The sequence below is a fragment of the Cebus imitator genome, unplaced genomic scaffold (genome assembly GCF_001604975.1).
Source record: "Cebus imitator isolate Cc_AM_T3 unplaced genomic scaffold, Cebus_imitator-1.0 Scaffold7, whole genome shotgun sequence".
Lineage (NCBI taxonomy): Eukaryota > Metazoa > Chordata > Mammalia > Primates > Cebidae > Cebus > Cebus imitator.
In genome coordinates, this window is record NW_016107322.1 from 10,418,502 (window position 1) to 10,445,073 (window position 26,572).

Consider the following 26,572-nt stretch of genomic DNA (forward strand, 5'->3'; position numbering starts at 1 on the left):
TATAAATGTAGCCTAAAGTAAAGAAAATAGCTTAGGCATTAGGTTTTCAAGTGGATAAAATGAGATGATATAAAGCATCTAATACATAGCAAGTTCTTAACATGCAATAGCTATTGTTACTATTATCTCTAAAAATTGACATTTATTTAAATTTTAATTTAAATTTTTTTTTAATTTTTCAGATTTAAAAAAGAACTTTTGAATTCACTTTCATGACAGACTTATGCTGAAAATCTAAATACAAGGCCTTCAATCCTAACTTGTAAGATTCAGTAAACATTTATATCATACATACAATATAGCAGACATTAAAAATTTACTATTGTTTCTGTAAATGTTCATTTACTAATCTAAAACAAAATTACTACTTATCAATTAGCAGATCTCATATAAATACATAAAACTATCATTTTTGTTACAATACTGCTATTAATCTATGATCTTATTTTTATCATATATTAAGATAAACAGTTGCTTTTGTCTCATTAATTATCACCTAGGTACTACGGGATACCTTAATATTTTATTTCATAAATACATTTGTTTATATGCATATAATAGTCAATAAGTCTTATTTATAAGCTATCTTCCATGAGAGATCCATAATTTCATCTCAATGCTTGCAATTCCTTCAGTTACCACCAGGAAGATGTTCATTTTATAGAAATCTAATACAGAGTATGAGAAACAGATGCCTGTAATTTGGTGGAATTGTCTATGACCCAAAGGAACTGTGCTAATTTATAACAAACTTACCTTTTCACTCAGATAAAAATATTAAAATTATCTATGAAAACAAATATAGAATAAGCGACAAATTTTTAAACAATCTAGAGAAAATATTTGTGATGTCTACTTTAAAATTTTGAAGATTTTCCTTAATGTAGAAGGCAATTTTGGTTTTTAGATTGAACAAAATAATTATTTTGTTCAATATTTGGTTATTGAAAAGACCAATCTTAACATTTTCCCAATCTTAACATTTTCTTTTTTCTACCCTAATAAAATATCCAGAACTTAAATGTAACATTTCTAAAAAGCTGTGAAATTTTTAAAAATCTCTTTTGTGAGGTATTTTCATAGACATCCAAAAGAACACTTTAGTCCTCCTCTGATTCAGCTGTATGATAAAATTTCATTTATTAACAATGATGGGTATGATTAAGTCTCAAACACATGAAGTAAATCAATTTAATCCAGCCTGCCAGTTAAATTACTTTTATTTCTAAATATAAATATTAATGTCTAGAAAACAAAGAACACTGGAGATAAACATTGTTTAAGGCCTCTTTCAAATGATTCTAAGGAATATGTGCCAAAAAAGTTCTAAAAGACTCTCCTATCATGTAAGAGAATAAGAAAACGTTATTTATATATTCCTGGTTTATAATCATCAAGGATCTAAAATTTGGCTCAGAATCCAGGTAAATGTAAGAAGAAATGAATTAAGAACATAAAAAAATACAGGTGCAGCTACAATTCAACTACATATTTCCCCTTTTTGTAGGGTGTGTCTTTGTTCTCACAGCTGGGAGAGGTGTACTCTAAATTTGCAACAAAGAAAGCCACCACATTAAAGAACTCCAGAAATTCCTATAACCAAAACTGTAGCAATAAGCATGCAATCTTCAATTGCCTTTCATAAAGATATTATGTGCTTTAATCTTCTGTTCATCTGCACTCAGCACATTTGGCAAAGTACATTAACAATAGAGATGAAAACACTCATTTGAATATAAAGCTTAGGAAAGAAGAATCACAGGCAATGACTAATAACCAACATCTTTTAAGAGTTTATTTTCACTATTGAAAAAAGAATTGGAAATAATGTCATGTATTCTGTTTATGCTCTAAGTTTTTGTTTTAATTATTCAATTTCAGTTTTGCCTAAAGGAAGAAAATAAAACAAAAACAATTATGATCTAAGTAAGATCAGTGATTTTGCACCCAAACTGCTGATTTTTAATGCATTCATTTTCCCAAATGCATAAATGTGCTTTTTACCTCTAGTGTTTTATCAGTTCCACAGTCATAATTTATACAAAACACACAGATGGTCTTAGAAATAGTAAAAGTTTCAGATGTTACAACTTCCTAGCATATGGAACACCATCATGGATCATCATTTTGGCAGCATGTAAACGATTTAAAAGTTATTTATATATTAACATCTTGGCAAAATTTCACAGTCATAGGATTTTACAACTTTAAACTATTTGATTCCTTATTGTAAGTGGTTCTTACACTGCTTAGAAGCTACTGATGGCATGGGGGAACTTGTGCTCTTCAATTAAGAAGATAGCATTCCCTTAGACAGCAAAAGCAAATGAAGATTCTATAATAAAAACATTTTGGCATAAACCACAAAATGTCATCTAGTTCAATATATGATACAACAGGGAGTTCCAAGTAGTTTTTAAAAATCAAATTTACTATATTTTAAACCGTCAATGTCACAAAAAAATTAACACTTACACAGGCATACACACGAAATATAACATTTAGAATTAACTGAGATCTTTCAAAATGCAAGACTACAACCACTGTTAATTTTTTATCTAGTGTATGGAATACGACATTAAAAAGAGTTGTCTATGCTCCGTGTTTAGTTTTGATCTTTTCAGTCTGTCTTGAACTGGATCAATGAGGTTTTAACCCCCACCACTCCCCTGAAATAGCTCTTGTCAAGGTCATTTATGATTGCTCACCAAGTTGTTAAATCCAGTGGTGAATTCTTAATCCTCATTATTACTCCATCTACCAGCTGCAGTTGACTCAGTCACCACCACCTCCTTCAAACCATCTTTACTTGGCCACCCTTCTAGTTTTCCTCCTTTCTCAGTGACTGCTCCCTCTCAGTTTCCCTCGCTCTTTCCACCTCTTCTCCATGAGAACTAAGCACTGGACTGCTTTTCCTTTCTATCTGCAATAATTCCCTTGGTAGTTGCAGTCTCCTGTTTTTAAATAACATGTAAGCACTGTTGACTCCCATATTCATTTAGCTATATGGCTAAATACCCCTCAGTGACTTCATGCAACAAAGATTTATTTCTCATTCATTTTACATGTCCATCTTGAGAAGACAGAGGTGTGGGATAGAAAGTTCTACACAGAACTCTCAGGGTGTCTTCCACGTTGCAGTGGCACTACCTAAATAAAACTAGCAGCTTTCTTGGTTGCAGAGTGCTAAAGACAGTACTGGAGTATTTAAATCACCAGTATTTAATTTTTTTAATGTTCACTCATTACCCATGAAGCTGAACAAGTCAAACAGGTCTGCCAGACAGCAAAAAAGCTGGGAAGTAGAGTCTTTTATCTGGCCAGGACAGGAGAACTGCAGAGTAATGAGAACTTGTATGTCTACCATAATTTAATTCTTTTCTCCAACCTCAACCTCAATTCTGAATTTCTGACTCATGTATCCAACTGCCTATTTGACAATTATACTTGGATATTGAATAAGCATTTCAAAATTACCATGTCGAAAACTAAGCTCTCCTGCAATCTATGGCATCTAAAATAACAGCCTCTATACCTTTTCAGTTTTGCAGGCCAATTAATTAGGAGGTCCTTAACTCTTCCTTTTTGCTTACAAACACATTCAGTCTGTCAGCAAATTCTGTTGCCTACTGCTTTGTAGCATTTTCATAATCTAGCCACTCCTCACTTCCTCCTGTCCTAACAGCCTGGTTCAAACCACCATTTGCCTCTTAGCCAGATGACGCTGAAAGCTCTCAATGGGTCTCCCTGCCTGTAGCATTGCCACATTTCAGTGTGTTCTCAAGGCAGCAGAGGGTTCTCAGCAGAAGCTTCCCACCTTACTTAGAAAAAAAGCCAAACTATCTACCACACCTGTAAGAGCCCACGCAGTTGGGGTATTATTAAATTCATAGCCCTTTTAAAAAGGCTATTTCCCTGATGGTATCTCCTATACATCTTTACTCATTCTGTTCAACCAACACTGATTTTTTTACTCTTTAGTAAACATGTTAAGTATATCGCATCTTAGGGTTTTGTATTTAATACTGTGTTTGCCTAAAACACCCTTTTTTCAGATACTTGTGTAGTTCATTCCATTATTTTTTTGAGGTTTTTTTTTTTTTTTTTTTTTTTTTNTATGTGAGGCATTCTCTATGATCAGCTTATTTAAAATTTCAATCCTACCTGAACCCTAATAAATTCATCAAACTTTTGACTACTTTTATAGGTCTTATTATAGTTTAGCTTACTGTATGTTATATTTAATTATTTTGGTTTTATCTATAGATCTTTTATTTTTATAGTTCTTTTTACAGTTTAGCTTGCTGTATATTATGCTTATTTATTTTGGTTTTGTCTGTATACACACTCATAAAATGTAAGCTCCAGTAGGATATTCACTGAGTTTTGATAAAGCTGCATCTCCAGTGCTAAGAATTTTGTCATTAATTTGTATTAAATATGAATAGGTTACCAGGAAAGGCATGAGGGAAGTCTGGGATAATTATGGGTTTAATGTGTTCAAATCAAAAAGAAAGGAAAAGGGGAATTACAGATAATGGTCATTAAATGGTCTAGAATATATTTTTTAAGGGTAAAATATTCTCATCTTCATTGTACATTAATCCAAAAGGAATCTGTTATTGCCAAGAAGAGAAAAATCTGTTTCTTCACTCTATTTCTCCCATGGTCTTTCTTGCCTTAATTAGCAAAAACTAGTGTTTCCACATATAGTTTCTTTTGTCATGTGACTCTGCAGCACCTCTTACAAGCAGAACCAGGTCATCCTCATTCTAATCCTAGGAATTATAGAAATCCTTTGGGAGACTCATTCTAATTCAGAATTACATGAAAAAATGCTTAATTTTCTTTTAAGGTCCCTAAAACTTTGTTTAACACAACCTTCTTTACTTTTCTCACTATTAATTTTGTCCAAGCTAATCTACTAACTGGTTGCTCAGAAATAGTGCAACTACTACATAGGCTTGTGCGGTCTGCGTTATAACTTTGCTCTTGTACATCTTCAGCGGTGACCTTTTCCTCACGCATACATTCTCGTAGGGAACTTTAAAACTTGGCCAGTGAATTCACAATGGACATATATCAGTGCGTGCTGAACAAAGACAATTGTAAAGGGAAATATTGAGCAACCACAACATCAATGAGGGCCTGGTGATTGAGGTGCTTTAGTCAACACCGTACAAGACAAAACAGGCAAAAAGTCATATAGAATCACTATTGCCAAGAAGAAAATGCATCATGACTTCGTAAAAATCACATATAAATCCTTAGGGCAGGAATTTGAAATCCAATAAGCTCATCATATGACTTCATTTTACATTGAGATAAATTCATCATTAACCACCTTTCAAAATAAGATTTTATTTTTCGGAAACAATATGGAACTCTATAGATAGGACAGAGAAGCAATTTTAAAAATGAGAAAAAAAACATTAAAAAATCCTGAAGTGGCTTAAGAGCCCTTCTGGAAACATACCATATAACAGATCTTCTTTAATAAACCATTTGTACTGTAACACATGGAAATTTTATAAGCCCTGAGTTATGATGATAATTAAGTCATACATAAAAGTGTTAACTCTCAGACACTAAAATAGGAATTATCGTTTTTCTTTTACTGATCTCCAAAGACCATGCATTTTCCTCACTTATTTTCATGTCAACACAGAAAGAATTGAAATATACTTTTTAAAAGAAAAACTGAATACGGGAGCTGATGTAAGCCTTTGTTGAAACAACCTACTTCATTTCTCTCTTTTTTTTTCAGTAAAGATACGCATAGTTAGACCTACAAATGTCCCCTGCTGTTGAATTAAATACTCACAGTTATTCTTTCATCTTTATCATCCAGTGGAGAGCCATCTTTCTTCCATGAAATCGTGGGCTCAGGATGGCCTCGTGGAGGCTGGCATTCCATGACTGCAGGCTCTCCTACTGCAACCATGACATCCGAAGGGTTTTGTCTGAAGTCGTCCCGAAGTACTGTAGGAACAAGATTAAATCATTATACTCAAAAGTGATATATACAGCCCTAATCTCTGAACTTCAGCAGGTGACATTCATTATAATTACAATAAACTACCAATAATAGCTCTTGCAGTACAGCTTTAAGAATCTATATCTACTTACAGACATCTGCAATTTAATAAAGATATTTGGCCTTAAACATACACAGAAGGGATAATTTGATATTTTTCAGAGTCCCGCAGGTGAGCGTATTCCGCTGCTTAGTGTCCTCACAATTAGCATTTGGCTCATCTTTAACTTGCATTTCTTTTCTGCCTACTGCCTACGGTTTTTCTCATTGATGTGCTAATAAATATAACTGAATCCTCTTTTTATCTATATGATTCAACAGGATAATGCTTTCTATAATTAAATGAATTACATATACATGTAAACCTAAATATTAAAAGAAAAAAAGATACTTCCAAGTGTGAATTTAATTGAGATACATTTTATAAATATTTAAAATTAATGTATAAGGCCACATAATCATTATAATTTAAATATGTTCATTATTAAAATTTTAGACATATCTGCAAAGCCACTACATTGAAACTCATTGTGTTTTTCCATGATTACTGAGAATGTTAGAAGGCACCAATACAGATAACAGCAGGGCTACCAACAGCATCATTTTTTATGTTCTATGTTTTTGCTTTTTTTTGGTGTATATTATCTCATTTAATCCTTAACTTGTTCAGAATGAGAGACACTATTAACTCTACTTGTACTACTAATATTAGTCCCATACTGTGGAGGAACAAACAATTCACTATTGCAATCTCAACTAGATACTTATATAATATTAACATATTGTAATACAGGCCGTATTTGTAAATGTTAGAATTAAATGTGGAAAAGAAACCAAATATATATTACAAAAATAGTTCACATAGTAAAATTGTCCCTAGTATCTCGATAACATCAAGAAATCATGAATTATTTGACATGTTAGTCTTAAATACAACTCTGTTGTATATTAGACATGCAATCTTGAACTTAACACTTTTGCTTCCCTTTTCACAAAACAGGGATGGAGACACATAATTCAGTACAAAGTCCAATAAACAGTTATCATTCCTCCACCCTATTTTCCTTGATCTGATGTGTTAATATAATGTGAACTCTTTTGGTAATAACCTAATTTTACATGGTACTTAAAACATTTATTAGTATGTTAAGTGCATAGATTTGGATTGACAAACGTTATTTATCTTTTAAAAGTTATTAAATTTTTAAAAGAATATTTGATATTATAACTTTGTACTAGAATGGATGTCTTTTCATTCCACTGGCATTTAAAAGTGCTTTCATGGATGAAGTACTACAATGTAAAAAACTTATGCTCAAACTGTTCTTTCAAAAATCACTCTTAAACTTTGGTTTCAAAACCTCAAACAAGTTTAGGAACTTACAAAAACCTATATTTTTCTCTTGCTTTTTAAAAGTTTTCCTTCCTCAATTCCAAACAAGTAGATGTATACATCTGAGTAAGTTATCACATCCGTGAAAAAAAATCCCCAGTTTTTAATCTGAATATTGCCACAACTTGGGCACAGCATGACTATGTTAATATTTGGAAATTACTGCTTCAAAGAGAAGACTTTTTTTTTTTCTCATCTTTGGAAAGAACAGTAAAAAGGAAAAGCAAAATAAATCTGATTGTTGCACCAAACTGTTTAAAGTCTAACTTCAATTCTATTCACTATTAATAAAACATGTAGACACAAAGGTTAACCTTGTTAAACTGAAAACTCCAGCTACTGTTACCACATAATAAAAGAACAGAGTCTGAAGACTTTCACTATTTATAAGCTTATGTTATTATTAGGTGTTTAAGAACGTAACAAAAATAAAATGTAAGGCTTGTAGAAAAAGCAAATGAATTGATCTTGACAGGCAGTATGTGCTGTGCAGGATCACATTATTAATCAAAGATAACACCTCTGAAAAGTTTAACACATTTGAAACACCCCAAAGTAAAGTACTTTTCAAATAAAAGTAAACAATGTGCACAATTTTTCTATGTGGCAACCTTAAAACCAATTTAGTAATACTATATCTTATTTACAAACTGAGATCATATCTCAAATAAACCAATGAATAATAAAATCTCTTGCAGAAATATCAAAGGTCTAAGCCAGATAAATCAAGTTTTTTTCACATTTATTATGCTATTTGATCTTTTATTTTTACAATATATAATGAAAAACTAACAAAGTGTAATCCATTAAAAATTGTTGCTTAGATTATGCTCATGCAATTATTTTTGCAGCTGTAAATCATAAAATTTTAGTATTGCCTATGACTATGGGATATTCTGTATAAAGTTATTCATTCAATATTTTTCTTCTCTCTTTTAAAACTAATTTTTCTTTCTCATACTTATCCCAAAGATTTCCTTTTGGGGAAAAATAATATGGTGTCACATTATAAAACTATATCAAACTTTTAGTTAGGCTGTCCAGTTTTCAAAATGCATGTGTATATTTAAGTCATAATAATAAAAATCAAATTCAGATTCACAGCATTTTGGTAGAAAAACCAACAGCATCCACAAATATTCCCAGATATGGATCTTTTGAAAAGCTTCTCCTTTAACCTTTCTATTAAGCAAATATATATATATGTATATATATTTTTAATGTTTCTTGATTTGAACTGTGTGAAAATTTTTATTTGTAATTGTCAAAAAGTTTAATATTAATTTGAAAAGAGCAAGTAGTATATATAGTGTAATCAAATAGATGTCACCTAAAAAGGTATTAAACCAGAGTTCCCCCAATATTATAACTATCATATTTTTTTCATATTTGTGTAGTTTTATGTTATATGTACACTTTGATACATATAATTGAAATCAACAGCTTTTTATTTTTTTATTCTTTTAAATTAGAAAAACCCTAAGCTTCATTGAATATTTGAATCCTAGAAGGTTTTTTCTATAAAAAAGTAGTTCACAAATGGTACAAAACATAATAAAGTATATAATCACCTACTTTTTGAAATCTTTACATTAATTTTAACACAATTCTCCAAACAAGTAAACATGTTTTCAGAAAAGAATTCTAAAATGCAGTAGTGTCTTTGCAACTTATCTGGGTAATGTTAAGACAGGAAGCAAAGCAGAATATAAAAAATTAAACACAAACTGTTCCAAGTAATGTGGAGGCTTTATATTTGCAAAACAGTCTTTAAGTGCATTGTAGGACATTTTAGAACTGAAACATAACATCACAGAATGGGCAGAGGTCTTTGACAACACATAATCCATCCCATAAACACAAGCAACCAAGTCCCAGGAAGCTTTGCTTGTGTTATTTATGAGAAGGGGACCAGAAGAAAACCCAGGTATTCTGATTCCCAATGAAGTGGTTTTTCTTTCTTTCTTTCTTTGTTTACCATGTCACTATTGTACTGTAAAAACGCAACTACTCTACCTAATCCATTTTATTTCCAATAAATTTACTTCACTATTGCAAAAGGGTTGACTTATGGTGATTGTGCATCACTGTGTTACAGTCTCACGACTATCCAATCTTGGTAGGCTCAAGTGCACCTCAAATTAAACATGAACGACTAATCGTGAATATTTGTGAACTACATACAATGCATTTACCTTCATGAATCATAGAATCTCAGTGTGGTTAGGGGCCTGATAGATGTGTGATCCACACTTTTTTGTCTTAGAAATTAATAAATTAAGGCTCCTCATGGGGAAAGGATTATGCCACATAAATAATAATAATAAAGTCAGCAATATAATAAAGATGTTAGCAATGGCTGATGCTGATAGAACACTTACTGTGTAAGGAACCATATTAAGTAACAACTCATTTAATACTTATAATAAACCTATGATAAAGTGAATGCATTGGTTTTGATTCACAGATGAGGAATTTGTAGGATGTGGCAGCCAAGCTAGAATAGAGATTTCCAGTATGTAAAGAACACTTCTCTACCATGTTGTCTGCCCATCTGATCTTAACATAGTGTTTATAATTCTAAATACATAAGTATCATGATATAATTAATATTTCAGACTCTTTCTATTGTAACATAAGTGAGAAATTTCCCTCCTGACAATCATATGTTTGAATATATTCTGCATTCCTGTGTTTTTTCAGATTTTTTTTCTTGGAAGAGAACCAATTCTATTTCATTATTCATAACACATGACGTGCTAGTTTTTATCAATGCTTCCGTTTTTATTTCAACTGCAAAATGATTGAAAAAAGCTGTATAATAATAAGCATTTTAATTGAAAATGAGCAATTTAATTAGAAGTAGGTATCTTGGGAAAAATAGGGGAAGATATTATGCAGTCCTGGGATTTATCTTTTCTACTTCCATTGATAAAGACTACTTTATCAATGAAAGCTTGCAGCAAATAGTAACCTCTTTTCAAGTAGAAAAAAAATAAAATGAAATCCTTAAATAATAAGGTAAATTGGAGGAGAAAATAAAGAGGAGGTAAAGACAACTCTATAAATGCTCAGTAACAACCTGTTTCTGTTGCCATGTACCAATTTAATTGTTTTCAAAATTTCTAATCACATACCTAGTCTTTAATTTTGAGTACAGAATACATTACTTACTTTTATGATACTCCCAGTTTCCTGTCTAAATACCAACTTCATGATGATGTAAATAAATGTAATTTAATATCAAAATAACTATCATTCTTTCATTTACCACATCTGTACTGAGCACATACATTGTTTCTGGCAGCCATGCTATAACTCTTGTATCTTCCTTGCAGTGAAGTATACATAAAATATTGATGTCGTCAAAAAACAACATTAATATTCACCTTTCTGGGAAAGGGTAATACAATAGGGTCTTAATGCAGGTTATTTTGAATTAACAGATATATTTGGAAGGCTGGAGAGCAAGCATATCATAAAGTCTTCTATAACTATTTGCATTCCTACTTTTTAGCTGACAACATTGCTCAGAAGAACGAAGTGTTGTTCTTTGTACAAATGTGTGGAAAATTCCTTACTTTTCTTAAATAATTCCAAACTTTAAAAAGATTCCAACAAAAAGATAAATTTACAAAAAACCCATTGAAGAGGAAAACTAAAATGATAACATGTAAAATAATATTCCATCAAGTATTATCTATCTTACAACACCATCTTCTAAAACTAAGGAATTTGTTTCTAAAAATGATGCATGCAAACATCAATTCTGTATAAAGTTATGGTTTTATCATAACTGTTTCCTAAAGGATGTACTTTTAATTTTAAAAACTTGACATTAAATTTATCTAGGAATATTCTACAATAATTATGTCATCTTCAACTTGTATTTTTCTTGTATCATGCAACTTTATTTTTAAACATTAAATTATGCTTTGGGTAAGATGCTGGAAGAAAATATACTGGTAGAAGCACTTTTGAAGATGTGACAAAACTCTTATGTTCTAACCAAGAAAGCAGTACTTTTATTCAAATTGTCCATTCTGAAAACCTGATATAGCAGATGTATGGCAAACATCACCCAACATTATATGACAACAATGATGTGATATAAATGAATACAAGACATCACTAATAGAATAAGAATTACCAAAATAAAAACAATTATTAACAAATTGTTTCTTTAGATAGCATATGATGGAGAAGCAAGCTAACTTAAATACAGTTGTAAGTTTCCGTATTCTGCTGGGCTGTAGAAATGGGGCCATGTTGTCTCTGGTCATTTAATTGTTAGAATTACATCCAGAATGAGTTCAAGCTTAAACTACACTCATATTTTGCAGAAATATGAACACCATAATGACACTTCCGGTATTGCAGAGCAAAGTACTCCCTAGTGCTTATTTAAATGGCACTAAGTCTTCTGGACAAAGAGAAGGTAAGTTTGGCATAATAGGTTACAGTTAAAATTTATAATGTGTTCCAGAGAAAAATGTACATCAGTAAGGTTCAACATTTTTTTTAAATTTTACTTTAAGTTCTGGGATACAAGTGCAGAATGTGTAGGCTTGTTACACAGGTATACATGTGTCATGGTGGGTGGCTGCATCTATTCCCTGACATCTAGGTTTTAAGCCCCACATACAATAGCTTTTTGACCGAATGCTCTCCCTCCCCTTGCCCTTAGCCACCCCCTGGCTGGCCCTAGTATGTGTTGTTCCCCTCGCTGTGCTCATATGTTCTCATCCGAATCAACATTTAAATAGTTAATATTCAGCAGACTTGAAAGTCTTGTAGATCATTTAAAAATGTATCACCAAAGTAAGTGAAATGGCTAAAATCATATGTTCTAACTTAAAGTTAGTCAGTTACTGTATGTTTGCATTTTATATACTTTAAAATAATCTATACATAAAATATATTTATTTTAAAAGTTCATTATTTACAGGACATCATGTTATACAGTAATATTTGTAGGTATGTTTATTCATGAATCAGAAAACAGAAGTCTAGAATGTCAGAATCACAACACAGATTCTTTCACCATTCTGTGATTTTAACAGGTACATTCACAATGACTCAGTTATTTCCACTAAAAAAAAAAAAAAAAGAGTTTTATACTCTTTCTTGATAGGGTTATTATGAAAGCTAATTATTTAATGTTTATACAGGACTTGCCATTTATATGGTGCATTACATCTGCAAAGAAGTATTGCTATTAGTCACTGTGTAAAGGAATTGCCAAACTTCTCAGCTGCCAGTACAAATGGAAAGGAGGACAAAGATTGCCATTGATGAGGATTTAAAGTGCCAGAGCAAAAGTCACACTCAGAAGTAGCCCGGCAGGGTTAAAAAAACACAGACAAAATGAGGATATCTGAGCTACAGGACCCTGATTAGGGCAAGACAGGCATGCATTCTTTCTTTTGTAAAATCCAACTTTTTAACTTACTGCCTTGCAGCGTGATTCCTCAATCAAAGAAATATTCTTCTGTATTTATTGCCTGGCTCTTTGTATCTGAAGGTCAGCTCCATGAGAACATGGAATGTGGGATTATGCCCTAGTATCTCCAGTGTCCAGGACAACATCCAAGACATAGGTGGTATCTAGTAAATGTTTACTATACTTTCCATATGCTAAGTAGTAGATTTTAAATGGTGGCTTGTATTGGCAGGAGTCCTACACTTGTAGTGCTTAGGGTATAGGGAGGTAGACGCAGGTATTGAAATAGACACATACATACATATACAACTATAATTGTGATACATGTCATGAAGGAAAGGTATAGGATGCTATGTGAGAGAATAACGAGAAACACAATTTAGATTGGAGGTGAGGGAATTGTAAAAAAGTAACAGTTAAGCTGAAGCCTGAGTAATGAGTAAAACTTATCCTAGGGAAGTACATTGCAGGCAGAGGAATTAATTCAGGTGAGGAAAAATCCTGGTACACTGTAAAAGTCTTGGATGCTGTGTGGTGGGACCAGTGGAGAGCAAAACAAGACAAGCTTGACAGGAAAGACAGGGGTCGGATTTGCTATGCACAGCAGCCATGACCAAGGGTAAGCTTTTATTTTAATTCCAATGAGAAGTCACTAGAGTCTTAAGAAAAATAGTGTTATAATGAAATTCTCATAGTTAAATGTTCATTCTAGCTGCTCTGTGAATGAATTGGAGAGGGAAATCAGAATGGAAGTGGAGGACAGGTGTGGTGGCTCATGCCCGTAATCCTGGCATTTTGGGAGGCAGAGGCTGGAGGATGGCCTGAGCCCAGGAGTTGGAGATCGGCCTGGGAAACATAGTGAAACACTGTCTCTGCAAAAATGTTCACAAAATTAGCCAGGCATGGTGGTGGTCGCCAGTAGTTCTAGCTAGTGGAGAGGCTGAGGCAGGAAGATCACATGAGCCTGGGAGGTTGAGGCCACTTTCAGCCATAATTGTCCTACTGAACTCCAGCCTGAGCAATACAGCCAGACCCTGTTTCAAAGAATTAAACAAAAAAGAAGTGTAGAGACCAATCAGAAGTAATTGCAGGTAACATGGTGATGGTTTTATACCATTAGTATGATACAAGATTTGACACAATAGTGACAGATTGGAGGTACCTTTTAATGGTAAAAATCAAAATGATTTATTGATGGGCTGAAGTTGTCAGAGAAAGACATCAATAATAACACCCAGGTTTCTGATCTGAGTAACTGAATATGCCATTTTCAAGATACCAGGAGAACAGGCAGACAATATATAAGTAAATCGTTCTATGAGGAGGAACAAGAAAACATAAGATATCCTTTTTTAAAAAAAATTCAAAACATGGTTTCAGAGTATAGAATCTAATATGAAAATTGTTTCATTGACTAAAAAGTATTATGACTTTAAATTCAGCCCCTTGATATTTAACACAAGATTGACTTTGAGCTATTTGGATCTATATGCTACTATATTTCAAATCTTAATTGTTAGCTGATAATATTTATTGATCAATTAATTCATACTTTAATTTGGGGATGACAAATTTTAATCTAGTTTGATCATGTATGTTTTAACTGAAAAACTCAAATATATCTGATACAGTCTAAGTTTGTAAATGTATATATACAACATGTGGGGATCATAAATGTATATGTATGTGTAACACATATATGTGATATATATGACCACTAGTCATCGATATACTGTGATGCTAACACTTAGCACCAAATTATGGTTAAAAAAAAAAACCCCACTGAGTTATTTTCAAAACATCGTGGTGCATTTCCTAGGATTGCCATAAATTAAGCTCAACCTAAGAGATAAGAAAATCAATACAATATTAAAGGATATGAAATATCAATATTTAAGGACCCAAGAACCAACAGCATGTTAAAGATTATTATACAATTGGAATACACAAAAAGTTCACTGCATTTCACCTTCACATATGTAAAGCATATGTAAAATTCCCTGAAATTATACTGAATCTCCAAAATTTTATGGATTTTATTTGTGATTCAATTAGTCACTCATTCAATAAAAGCACAACAAATTATATTTGGTGATGGTAGCTAATAAGATAAACAAGACAAAGTCTCTGCTTTCAGGTCACTTATTTCAGATTTTCGTTTCTCTGGTGTGTGTGTGTGTGTGCGCGCGCGCGCACACCACAGCATGTTTTGTTTAATTGAAATTTTAGAAGAGTCTAAATAGGCAAAATAAATAAAGGCGGTACTATTTTACTTTTTCATATGGGGCAGTCCTGAAGAGGAGTTCAGGTCTAGTGGTCCTGAAGAAAAGGCTCAAAAGTCACTAGTAAAAAACAACATAATGTGAATAATAGCACATATAGAATCATAATCCTTTTATTTTATTTCATTTTTTGGAGACAGAGTTTTGCTTTTGTCATCCAGACTGAAGTGCAGTGGCGTGATCTCAGCTTACTGCAACCTCCACCTCCTGGGTTCAACTGACTCTCCTGCCTCAGCCTCCCAAGTAGCTGGGATTACAGGCGAGCACCACCATGCCCGGCTAATTTTTCTACTTTTAGTAGAGACAGGGTTTCATAATGTTGGCCATGCTGGTCTCAAACTCCTGACCTCAGGTGATCCATCTGCCTCGGCCTCCCAAAGTGCTGGGATTAAAAGTATGAGCCACCGCACCTAGCCAAGAATCATAACTTTAAATAATCTTAGTACAACGTCCCCCACTTCTACTCCCACTCACAATGTAAATGAGGACACATAGGTGATGAAAGGACTCAAGGTTGCACTATGAGTGACTCAGCACACAGGATTACATCCTGCAACACATGTTTTCATGTTTTATTTTCATAAAGACACACATTTTTTTAAGTGCCTGAAAAACACTAGAGTGTTTTCCAATTCAAATATTTCCTGGGAAACAAAGGCACACAGACACACACACACACACACTCACACTTCTTTACCCTCTCAATCCCACAATAGCAGCAGCTAAATAGGAAAAGGGTTAAAAGGAGTTTTCAAATTTTATGGAGCAGGGGTGGTGATGGTAACCCTCTGAAGGGGGAAGAATCATCACAGTTTAAAATGATCTCATTAAAACCGCCCTAGTAATTGGGAAGAACCAGATAAAATATCTATTGAATTAAAAACAAACAAACAAACTCTTCTCACCAACGTATCTTTGTGAAGCATAACTAAGGTTGCCAATTATAACATACCCTCCCCACACAACCCAAAGGAATATTTCAGTGATAGGAAAAACCAAGTCTAAATAGGATACACAGAAACACATGAATTAAACAAAGGGATCTTTAATAGGTGACAATCTGCCCTAAATCACTTTTACTACTCCTGAACATAATAACATTCAGATCTGTTAATTCCTTGTATCTTCCCCTATCAGAGTCTGTCTTTGGCTTCAAAATAATGCCAAGTACCTAACAGAGCTTTCAATCTCCAAGGAAGATAACAAGCATACAATTGTGTAGCTGTGTGCCTTGCCTTTTCCTAACAGACCACATCCAGCAGCTCTGAAAGACAAAGTTTAAGACCTCCTCTGGCTGATACCTGGACTCATGCTAACAAGCTCTGATTTAAGGTACTGGAGATGAAATTAGTAGAAAGTGAATCATTTTATTATTCTTATTAAAGGTGCTGTATTTTCCATTAATTGTTTTATGTGATTATAAAATGTATTCCTCACTGGGTGCAGTAGCTCACAGCTGTAATCCCAGCACTTTGGGAGGCCGAAGCAAGAGGACTGCCCAAGCCCAGAAGTTTGAGACCAGGCTGGGCAATACAGTGGGACCCCTGTCTCTACCAAAAAAAAAAAAAATTGTTGGGTATGGTGGCATATGCCTGTAGTGCCTGCTACTTGGAAGGCTGACGTTGGAGGATTACTTGAGCCCAAAGGTCAAGGCTGCAGTGGGCCATGGTCATGCCACTTCACTCCAGCGTGGGTGACAGAGTGAGACCCTACCTCAAAAATATATATATATATATATATATATATATATATATATATATTCTCAGGAAGTACTGGAAGCCAAAGAAAGAAATTGAACATAGTAAAACAACTCAATATAAATGATTGAGATACCATCTCACGCCAGTTAGAATGGTGATCATTAAAAAATCTGGAGACAACAGATGCTGGAGAGGATGTGGAGAAATAGGAACACTTTTACACTGTTGCTGGGAGTGTAAATTAGTTCAATCATTGTGGAAGACAGTGTGGTGATTCCTCAAGGATCTAGAAATAGAAATTCCATTTGACCCAGCAATCCCATTACTGGGTATGTACCCAAAGGATTATAAAACGCTCTATTATTATAAAGACACACGCACATGTATGTTCACTGCAGCACTGTTTAAAATAGCAAAGACCTGGAACCAACCCAAATGCCCATCTATGATAGACCGGACAAAGAAAGTGTGGCACATATACACCATAGAATACTATGCAGCCATAAAAAATGATGAGTTCATGTCCATTGTAGGGGACATGGATGAATCTGGAAACCACCATTCCCAGCAAACTGACACAAGAACAGAAAATCAAACACTGGATGTTCTCACTCATAGGCGGGTATTTAACAATGAGAACACATGGACACAGGGAGGGGAGCATCACACACTGGGGTCTGTTGGGGAGAGATAATGTGGGGAGAAATGCCAGATATAGGTGATGGGGGGATGGAGGCAGCAAACCACCTTGCCATGTATGTACCTACGCAACAATCCTGCACAATCTGCACATGTACCCCGGAACCTAAAGTACAATTTAAAAAATGAATAATACTTTATCAAAGTGAAGATCTTTAATTATTAATCAACACTAAATGTTATTTGTGTGTGTGTCCATTGTGTCTATTTTTAATATCAGTTCAAGGAAATAGAGTGTTTACAATAGAGGAAAATTCTGTGCTGCAGAAATCACAGCTTCAACAACTCCTCACCTGAACCTCACTCTCAGTATCAGGTGAGTTTACTATATACAAAACACCTGCAATCAACAATCAAGATGACTAACCCGTGTCCTGGAGAGTTACAAACTGCTTGTGAGGCAAGGGGAAGAAGCTCTTTTCCTGCTACCCCAAATCACACAGGGGCAGAGGCTGACATGTTTGCACCACCAGGAACCCACCTGCATGGCCTAGGAAGGCACTGCTGTGGGAGCCGTGATGGACACTAACACTGCTTTGCAAAAGGCACTGAAGAACGCCCTCATCCATGAGGGCCTGGCATGTGGGATTTGTGGCGCTGCCAAAGCCTGAAACAAGGGACAAGCCCATCTTTGTGCTCTTGTATGAAAATGTGATGAGCCTATGTATATGTCAAATTGGTGGAGGTTATTGTGATAAACACCAAATCAATCTAATTAAGGCTGATGACAACATGATACCAGGGAAATGGTTAAGTATCTGTGAAACTGACAGGGGAAAACCTGTAAAATGGTTGGTTATCGGGTCGGGCGTGGTGGCTCACACCTATTATCCCAGCACTTTGGGAGGTCCAGGTGGGCGGATCACGAGGTCAGGAGATCGAGACCATCCTGGCCATCATAGTGAAACCCCGTCTCTACTAAAAATACAAAAATTAGCTGGGTGTGGTGGCAAGCGCTTGTAGTCCCAGCTACTCAGGAGGCGGAGGCAGAAGAATCGCTTGAACCCAGAGGGCGGAAGTTGCAGTGAGCCGAGATTGCGCCACTGCACTCCAGCCTAGAGACAGAGCAAGGCTCTGTCACAAAAAAAAAAAAAAAAAAAAAAAAAAAAAAAAAAAAAAAAAAAAAAAAAAAAAAAAAAAAAAAAAAAAAAGAGTGAGCGAGAGAAAGAAACTCTGGTTAAAGTCGCCCCCTTCAAAGGTTCTGGTTTATAGCATATCATAAAATTTGAATTAAAAAATAAAACCATGTTGTGCCATTTTTATGTACATCCAATAAGCTATAAAGACAACCACGATTTGAGGCCCACTCTTGTCCATTTAAATATATGTATAAATAGCTGTTTTTTCAGTTGTAAATTTTACATTATTCATTTTTCTCTCAGAACTTCTACTTCCATTCCAATTCTCACCCAATTTTATCCTCATGCAATAGGCTTCTGTCTGAAAGATATATTGTTTATTGATTATTGTAACACAGTTCATTGCTGCGAAATAAGGAACTATGGAACATTTTCTGTGTTTGCTGCCCCAGAGGTTTTCACACCTCTGAAAATGCACCACAGAAAGACTGAGACATCTAAACAGCACGCCTTTTACTTTTAATGTAAAAAACATGCAAAAATGAAAGGAGAGATAACAAAGGAGAATTCCACAACAGGACATTTTCAGTCACCTCAGTTTTAGGAATGATATTTATGGAGAGTGAGAATCTGGACAACATAAAACTACCATGCTGATATGGTTTGGCTGTATTTCCATGTGTTGTGGGAGGGACCCAGTGGGAGATAATTGAATCATGGGGGTGGTTCCTCCATACTGTTCTCATGGTAGTGAATAAGCCTCATGAGATCTGATGATTTTATAAGGGTAAGCCCCTTTTGCTTGGCTCTCACTCTTCTCTTTTCTGCCTCCATGTGAGACGTGACTTCACCTTCCGCCATGATTGTGAGGCCTTCCCAGTCATGTCCACTAAACCCACTACTTTTGTAAGTTACCTAGTCTCAGGTATGTCTTTGTCAGCAGTATGAAAACAGATGAATACACATGCCTATACACCTCTGAAATCTAAAGGTACTCTGATAAAAACACACTACAATGAAAAAACACCACTCTCACTAATTTAGTCATTCGTCATCAAAAATTTGGAAGCTCAGCTCTATTATAATGGGAGTCACAATGAACAGGCCCACAGCCTGTATAGGACCTCAAAAATAAACATGAATTAACCTATTTGAACAAAATTTTGGATAAATTTCATAAATTCAAGGTGATATGTTTATGAGTTATATTCTTTTGTTGCACCTGTTTTGAGACCAAGGTGTTGCTCTGTTACCCACTCTATAGTGCAGGCTGTTGCTCTGTCACCCACTCTATAGTGCAGGCTGTTGCTCTGTCAGCCACTCTATAGTGCAGGCTGTTGCTCTGTCACCCATTCTATAGTGCAGTGGTGTGATCATGGCTCATTGCAACCTCAAGCTCCTGGGCTCAAGCCATCCTCCAACCTCAGCCTCCCAAGTAGCTGGGACTGGAGGTGTGTGCCACTGTGCCCAACCAAATTTTTATTTTTTGTGGTGGGGAGGGTCTCACTTTGTTGCCGAGGCTGGTAACTCGTAGCCTCAAGCAATCCTCCTGCCTCAGCCTCCCTTATGTGTTATTTTCTTTCTTTTTTTCTTCAACCAACACAAATTTTTGATGTGTTATTTTAAAAATTGTAACATTTAAAGAAAAACAATCCAAATCAAATTTATTTATTACTGAGTTATTAAATTATCTAAGGCCCAATGGATTAAATATAATTTTGTATAATCAATAGTCAAACAGGAATCAAAAAAGCAGAAACTCAGTCTCCTCGGTGGAAAAGGGCCAAATGCTTTCCCTGGCAATGTTAAGACCTATGCTTATAATGAGAAATAAATGGTTCTTAAGACTAGGTTAACTGACCAGCTTTTGAAAATGACCTGCAATTTGTTTAAAGAGCTGTAAAACCATTAGCAACTTCAAGAAACTTAAAAAAAAAAAAAAAAAAATCCAAAGAAGCTTCAGTTTTTCTGCAATGCTGGCAAGCTTTGGCTTACTTTTCTCCTTAACAGGCCCCAGTGGAAACAGTGACATCTTTTATAGAAATTTAAAAAAAATAAACAAGTGTATACGAAATACGAAAAAGCAGTTGCAACGTCTTTTTTTTTTTTTGACTATTTTTAACAATCTTTTGATGTTCCATGTTCTGAAAGCTGAACCATGTACTACTTCTGAACTAAGTTATAACTCATTAATAAAATCTCTGATTATCATAAAACTTTTGTCTCTATTTAAATATGTTGTTAAATTTGTTTTCTAAATAAACAGTTGCTAGCCTCTTTTGATTTACATGTAATACAAGTTCCCTCTCAACATCAGCACCTCTTTAAGTAAGCATTGCAATAAAAATTACATTTAAAAATGATCACATTAGCTATCAATTTTAATCATGCATATTTTATCAACTATTAAACAGAAATACAAAATAACTGGTTATTGATAGTGCATATTCTTCTTTGCAGCAATTACTGATCATTCATTTTGGCAAACAAAGTCACATGCCCATATTATAATTTCAAATACTTATTAAGTTTTGATTCCTAAAATCAATGTTGTAACTAACTTCCTATCAACAAAATAATTCTTTTTTCACATTGCAAACATTAGGTTTTTAAAACTAAATGTGATACTAAATTAATTTGGTGTTTTTAGCTTTAATAGTGTGTATTTGATCTCAAAAAGTCCAGTTTCATCACAAACATTAGGTTTTTAAAGCTAAATGTGATACTAAGTTAATTTGGTGTTTTTAGCTTTAATAGCGTGTATTTGATCTCAAAAAGTCCAGTTTCATTAACAATCTATGGAAATGAAAACCACAGTTGTTTTTTAAATGGGAATTTAATTTATCAATAATAATGCAAGATTACATTTTTCTGGAAAAAATGATGAAACAAAATGTTCTAGGTCTAAATAGGTTTTATTGACTAAATTTACCTAAAGACAGATATCTTTAGGTAAGTAAATAAAAGGCACGCTTTAAATGCATGACTATTTTTTAATTGACACTGACCTATGATTTAATACAGATGAAGATCTGTGCTTACAGACATCATGGAGTCTGTAATGAGCAAAAAGTTGAGTCATAAAAAGGGTTATTTATTAGCTTTTAAAAATGACAGAACACAGATTTCCCCCTTGACCTAAATACTAAAAGTTAGGAAACAATAAAATTAAAAACACATTGTTGCTCCTAATTTCATTTGTGTTTCTACTTATTTTATCTGTCTTTCATTTGTTTTACATTCAGTGTTACAAAAGGGAAATGCATGTGAACATATAATGACCTAGGATACACATAATTTAGTATAATAATTTCACTCAACAAATGATGTAGAGGCACTTCTTAATCATACATTTGTTAAGTTAGTTTTTTCTTTTGTTCTCAAGGTCAGAACTAGAGAAAAAACTTTGCTTGATCCGTATATAACAATTTCCTCCCTAACTTCCCCCAAAATAAAAGACAATGACTGAGATTTCATATAAGGAAAAATCAGTTATGTTTAATTTTTATACTTGAAATAACATATTAAGGATTAATTTATTGTCTTTACTAATCAAACTATGCTGCCTAATCATTTAAATATTTATAATGATACTACTTCTCTTTACTTAGAAACAAAAGAATCAAAGAAAATGCATTTCAAAGCATCATGACCAGTGAACAAAAAATGACAACCACTAATTATACAATGTTCCAGGATTTGAGGGGATCATAGAAAAAGGTAATTAAGTATGAAAGAAGAAGATGAAATAGGCACCATACCACATGATGTGACACAAGAGACAAGCACTTATTTTATTCCCAAACTCTATAAATAATTGACAGCTCCTACAACCATAATTAATTGATCTAAGTAATGCTTAAAAGAAACCTACTACCACATTTCTAACAGGGATAAGATACAGCTCTAAGTCAAGGCTGGCAATTAAAATATCTTATCTAGCATTTTATGGTCACATAAATTAAATGTTGGTATCAAAGCAACAATTAAGCAGAAGCAAAGACAAAAGAACAACTAAATTAATAAATACATTTACAGTAGTTTTTTTTTTTTTTTTTTTTTATGCCCTAATGGCAAGAAAATGAACTACTGAACACGGTCATATTAAAGACATAAGGCCTCTGCACTTGGAAGTTGTCTTAAATATTTTAATCCATGAATGCTGCCTCTAACTTGATTAATGTATGTAATATATTGTTATTTTTACTGTTTAAAGATTCATACCTTAATCTTCCAGATGATAACCAAAATTGAAATGTATTTTGAAGCAACTGTAACTTTTAGCTAACTACATTTACATGTGTTCATTATAAAGTTTAATACAAGCCTATAAGCAGAGTTTACAAAAAGAAGCACATTATTTTCTCTCCATTCCCAAACCCCATACTATTTAATCTCCCACCTTCTAATATTTTTAAATTTATAATTAAGTCATTTAAAAATTTGAATTCTTACTCTTATGTTAGTCTTTGAAAAACCAAGTTTCCATATTTGGTTCTGCCAATCTTGAAACCATCTGTAAGCCTTAACTCCACAAGAACTCCTTGGCCAACCTTCCTCTACCCAATCCATTCCGGAGCTTTCACTTGCAACCCGATTTGCTATCCCTTACCTTATGCCTCAAAGACTGGCTGTCTGTACATACGGGAATTTAAAGCCTACACAGAGAGTGTGAACATTTTAATCGCTTAAGGTTAGTGTATGAAGTAAAAGTTTTATAGGGTGGAAATGTAAGAGATGTGATTATGTGTTAAAGGGTTTTATTTTAGTTAGATGGAGGGCTGCAAACAGAAGCTGACTGTTTTGGATATGGATTTTCAGTAGATAACTCTGCTTCATCTTAAAAAGCAAAAGAAAATTGTAATTAGACTTTCAGTTTAATTAAACAGAAAAAATATTCATGTACTCCAATGTTTTGCGCTTAGTCTGTATGCTATGATCTTCCTAATATGTTTATTTTTTAATCATAGCATGTTTTAGTTAGAAGGCATTTAGAGATCTTTTTAGTCCAAGTCTTCCTCATTGTACAGATGGAAAAATTGAGTCCACTTAGATTAAATAATTGGTTTAATACTGTAATAACCCAAATAGCTTAAGAATACCCACTGACACCCAATTAGATTATTATTACCCACGGACTACTTGAACAGATTCCAAAGAGCTTTTCATTAAAACAATAAAAAATATTTTGAGATTGAATTGAGACTATTTCTGAAGCAGCTCTAGGTAGAATATTAATGGGAAGTCTTTGGCAGCTACGAGATTTGACCAAGATGGTTCACTGTGGAGGGGTTGCTTATTTCATAGTTTTCCCATTAGACCAGCCCCAGAAGCCCAACACTTAGATGAGAATTATCTTAATATAGTAATACCATTGTATTAAGCATTAACCACATGAGAAAATTAAGCCGATGCCTGTAATAACCATTTAAATTTGATACTATATCTGTTAGTTTACTTTCAGTTTTGAAAACCTTTCAAGCTCAGGAATTTTACTCTCAGGCTCATGAATTTATGTTGAAGACAATGTCATCATAATCGCTACCTGTCACAGAGACATAAGGCCTCTCCTGATAAAATAGATGGTTCATTCTGTCACCATGACAGCTTTAAAAAGTGACAGCTCTCTTAAGAAGGAAATGGTACAAAAATAACGTAATGGTTTGTGTGATTTTTTTAAGTAAAAGATTTAATACATTAGGAAGGTATAGTTGTGATTTTGATTCAAATCACAGCACCTCATGAATGAATTAATGCACATTTTAGACATTTTTCTTCAAATGTATATTTTAGACCTGTAGTTTTATTGTTGTTACTGAATTTTTTAAAAATAAGGTATTGCATAAAGAGGATCACTTCCCCATCAATTTTCATATGATAATTTTAGAGCTTCTCTCAAAGTCTTTATATGCAGTTAATGACTGGATATTGTTGCTTACCCCAAGTCTTGCAGAGAAGGCAAGTGACTCTTACTTGGAACTTGGTCCAACCAAAAATTTTGATTATATGTAGAAGACAGGGCAGCATAATCTTCAAAGATTCATTCATTTGTAACTCAAAATTCATAGGATGAAATGATTAATTTAAATATAATTTTTTTTAAAATATGGAAACAAAATTTTTTCAAATAAACTTGCAGTCAATAAAATATTTAATTCTACATATTTAGAAACCTCAGTTTTTAAAGAAATTACATTAAACTAAAACAATATTATTTTTAAAACTTAAAAAAAAAACTTTGTGAAGATAGTGTTTTTACTAAAAGAAAGAGTAGGAGATAAATCACCCACAAAGAGGGAAACAGAAAATAAAGTATATTTTTATATTATTATGGTGAGTGCTAATATCTAACAGGCTAGCATACCAATAAAGTGGTCATTCAAAATGCTGTGCAGTGTAAGATAAATATATGAGCAAGCCAAAGGGATCCAGTCTCATTTTATCACGCACTTTAATAGAGGACAAAGCTAGTTAAACAGATGGCACTCAGGATTTCTCAATGAATTCAGCATCTGTGTGTACATGTTGCATAAATGCCAATTAAAATGTGTCGGAGTAAATTTACATCCCTTGCTGATAGATAGTAAGCCAATCTTGCTGGCTCCGGATCAAGGTTAAACTTAATCATCTGCTGAACTTTCAGCAAGTTGCTCTCAAATTGTACAGAAATTCCCAGTGAAATAATAAAAACAGAACTCCTATTGATTTGTATTTATTTACATTCATAACTCATTTCTGCAGCCTTGGACTAAAGCTCAAAGGGAAAAAAGTTACTATTTGTATGCCTTGGCCAAGTATACTTTTGACCACATTTCCAACAAATACCTCTTTGATTAAAATGCCTGCCTGAATAAATTTTCCTAACCTCCTTGCAACTTCCTAGTTGAAATAATTTTGTTTAAAAATGATCCTTTCAAAATGATCTTGAACAACAGAAAAAGGCATGTAGCAGTAGGTCTATTATTTATATAGGAAACAACAAAGCTTCTGCCTCAGATTGACAGGCAGCCATGAAAATACCAGAAGCAATTCTACCCAGTGGAATATAAAAATGACTTCCCCTGACATTTCTTAAAAACTACTTTGCTTGAGTACACCAACCCCCAGTTCATTTGTACCCACATAAAGCTTGGTCACTGTAGGTGTTTAGAAGAAATACTGATTTGTGTACATTCATTTAGTATCAGGAAATTTTGCTGAATTCTTTCATCAGTTCTGGGAACTTTCTGGAGGAGACTTTAGGGTTTTCTAGATAAACAATCATATCCTCACCAAACAGGGACAGTTTGACTTCCTCTTTACCAATGTGACGCCCTTTATTTCTTTCTCTTGTCTGAGTGCTCTAGCTAGGAATTCCAGTGCTATGTTGAAGAGGATTGGTAAGAGTGGGCATCCTTGTCTTGTTCCCGTTCTCACAAGGAATGCTTTCAACTTTTCCCCATTCGGTATTATGTTGGCCGTGGGTTTGTCAAGGTATGCCCTTGTATGCTGATTTTGCTTAGTTAAAAAAAAAAAAAATCCATTCAGACTGCATTTTTCAGATGCTTTTTCTGCATCTATTGAGATGACTATGTGATTTTTATTTTTAATTCTGTTTATGTGGTATATCACATTTACTGACTTGCATATGTTAAACCATCCCTGCATCCCTGGTATAAAACCCACTTGATCATGGTGGATTATCTTTTTGACATGTTGTTGGATTCAGTTAGCTAAAATTTTGTTAAGAATTGTAGCATCTATGTTTATCAATGATACCGGTCTACAGTTTTCTTTTTTGGTTATATCCTTTCTTGTTTTTGGTATTAGGGTGATGCTGGCTTCATAGAATGAATTAGGGAGCGTTCCTTCTTTCTCTATCTTGTGGAATAGCGTCAGAAGGATTGGTACCAATTCTTTTTGAATGTCTGGTAGAATTCTGCTGTGAATCCCTCTGGTC

The 26,572-nt window shown here is 33.7% G+C and overlaps 1 protein-coding gene across 12 annotated transcripts in view; it reads right to left on the bottom strand.

The window, feature by feature from the left end:
* ROBO1 (roundabout guidance receptor 1) overlaps positions 1 to 26,572 on the bottom strand; it is a 1,110,926-nt gene that overhangs the window by 139,107 nt on the left and 945,247 nt on the right. For all 12 annotated transcript variants that reach the window (XM_017539966.2, XM_017539955.2, XM_017539921.2 and 9 more), the window contains one exon: positions 5,825 to 5,982. In XM_017539966.2, coding sequence (XP_017395455.1) covers positions 5,825 to 5,982 — 158 coding nt within the window. The remainder of the gene's footprint in view (positions 1 to 5,824; positions 5,983 to 26,572) is intronic.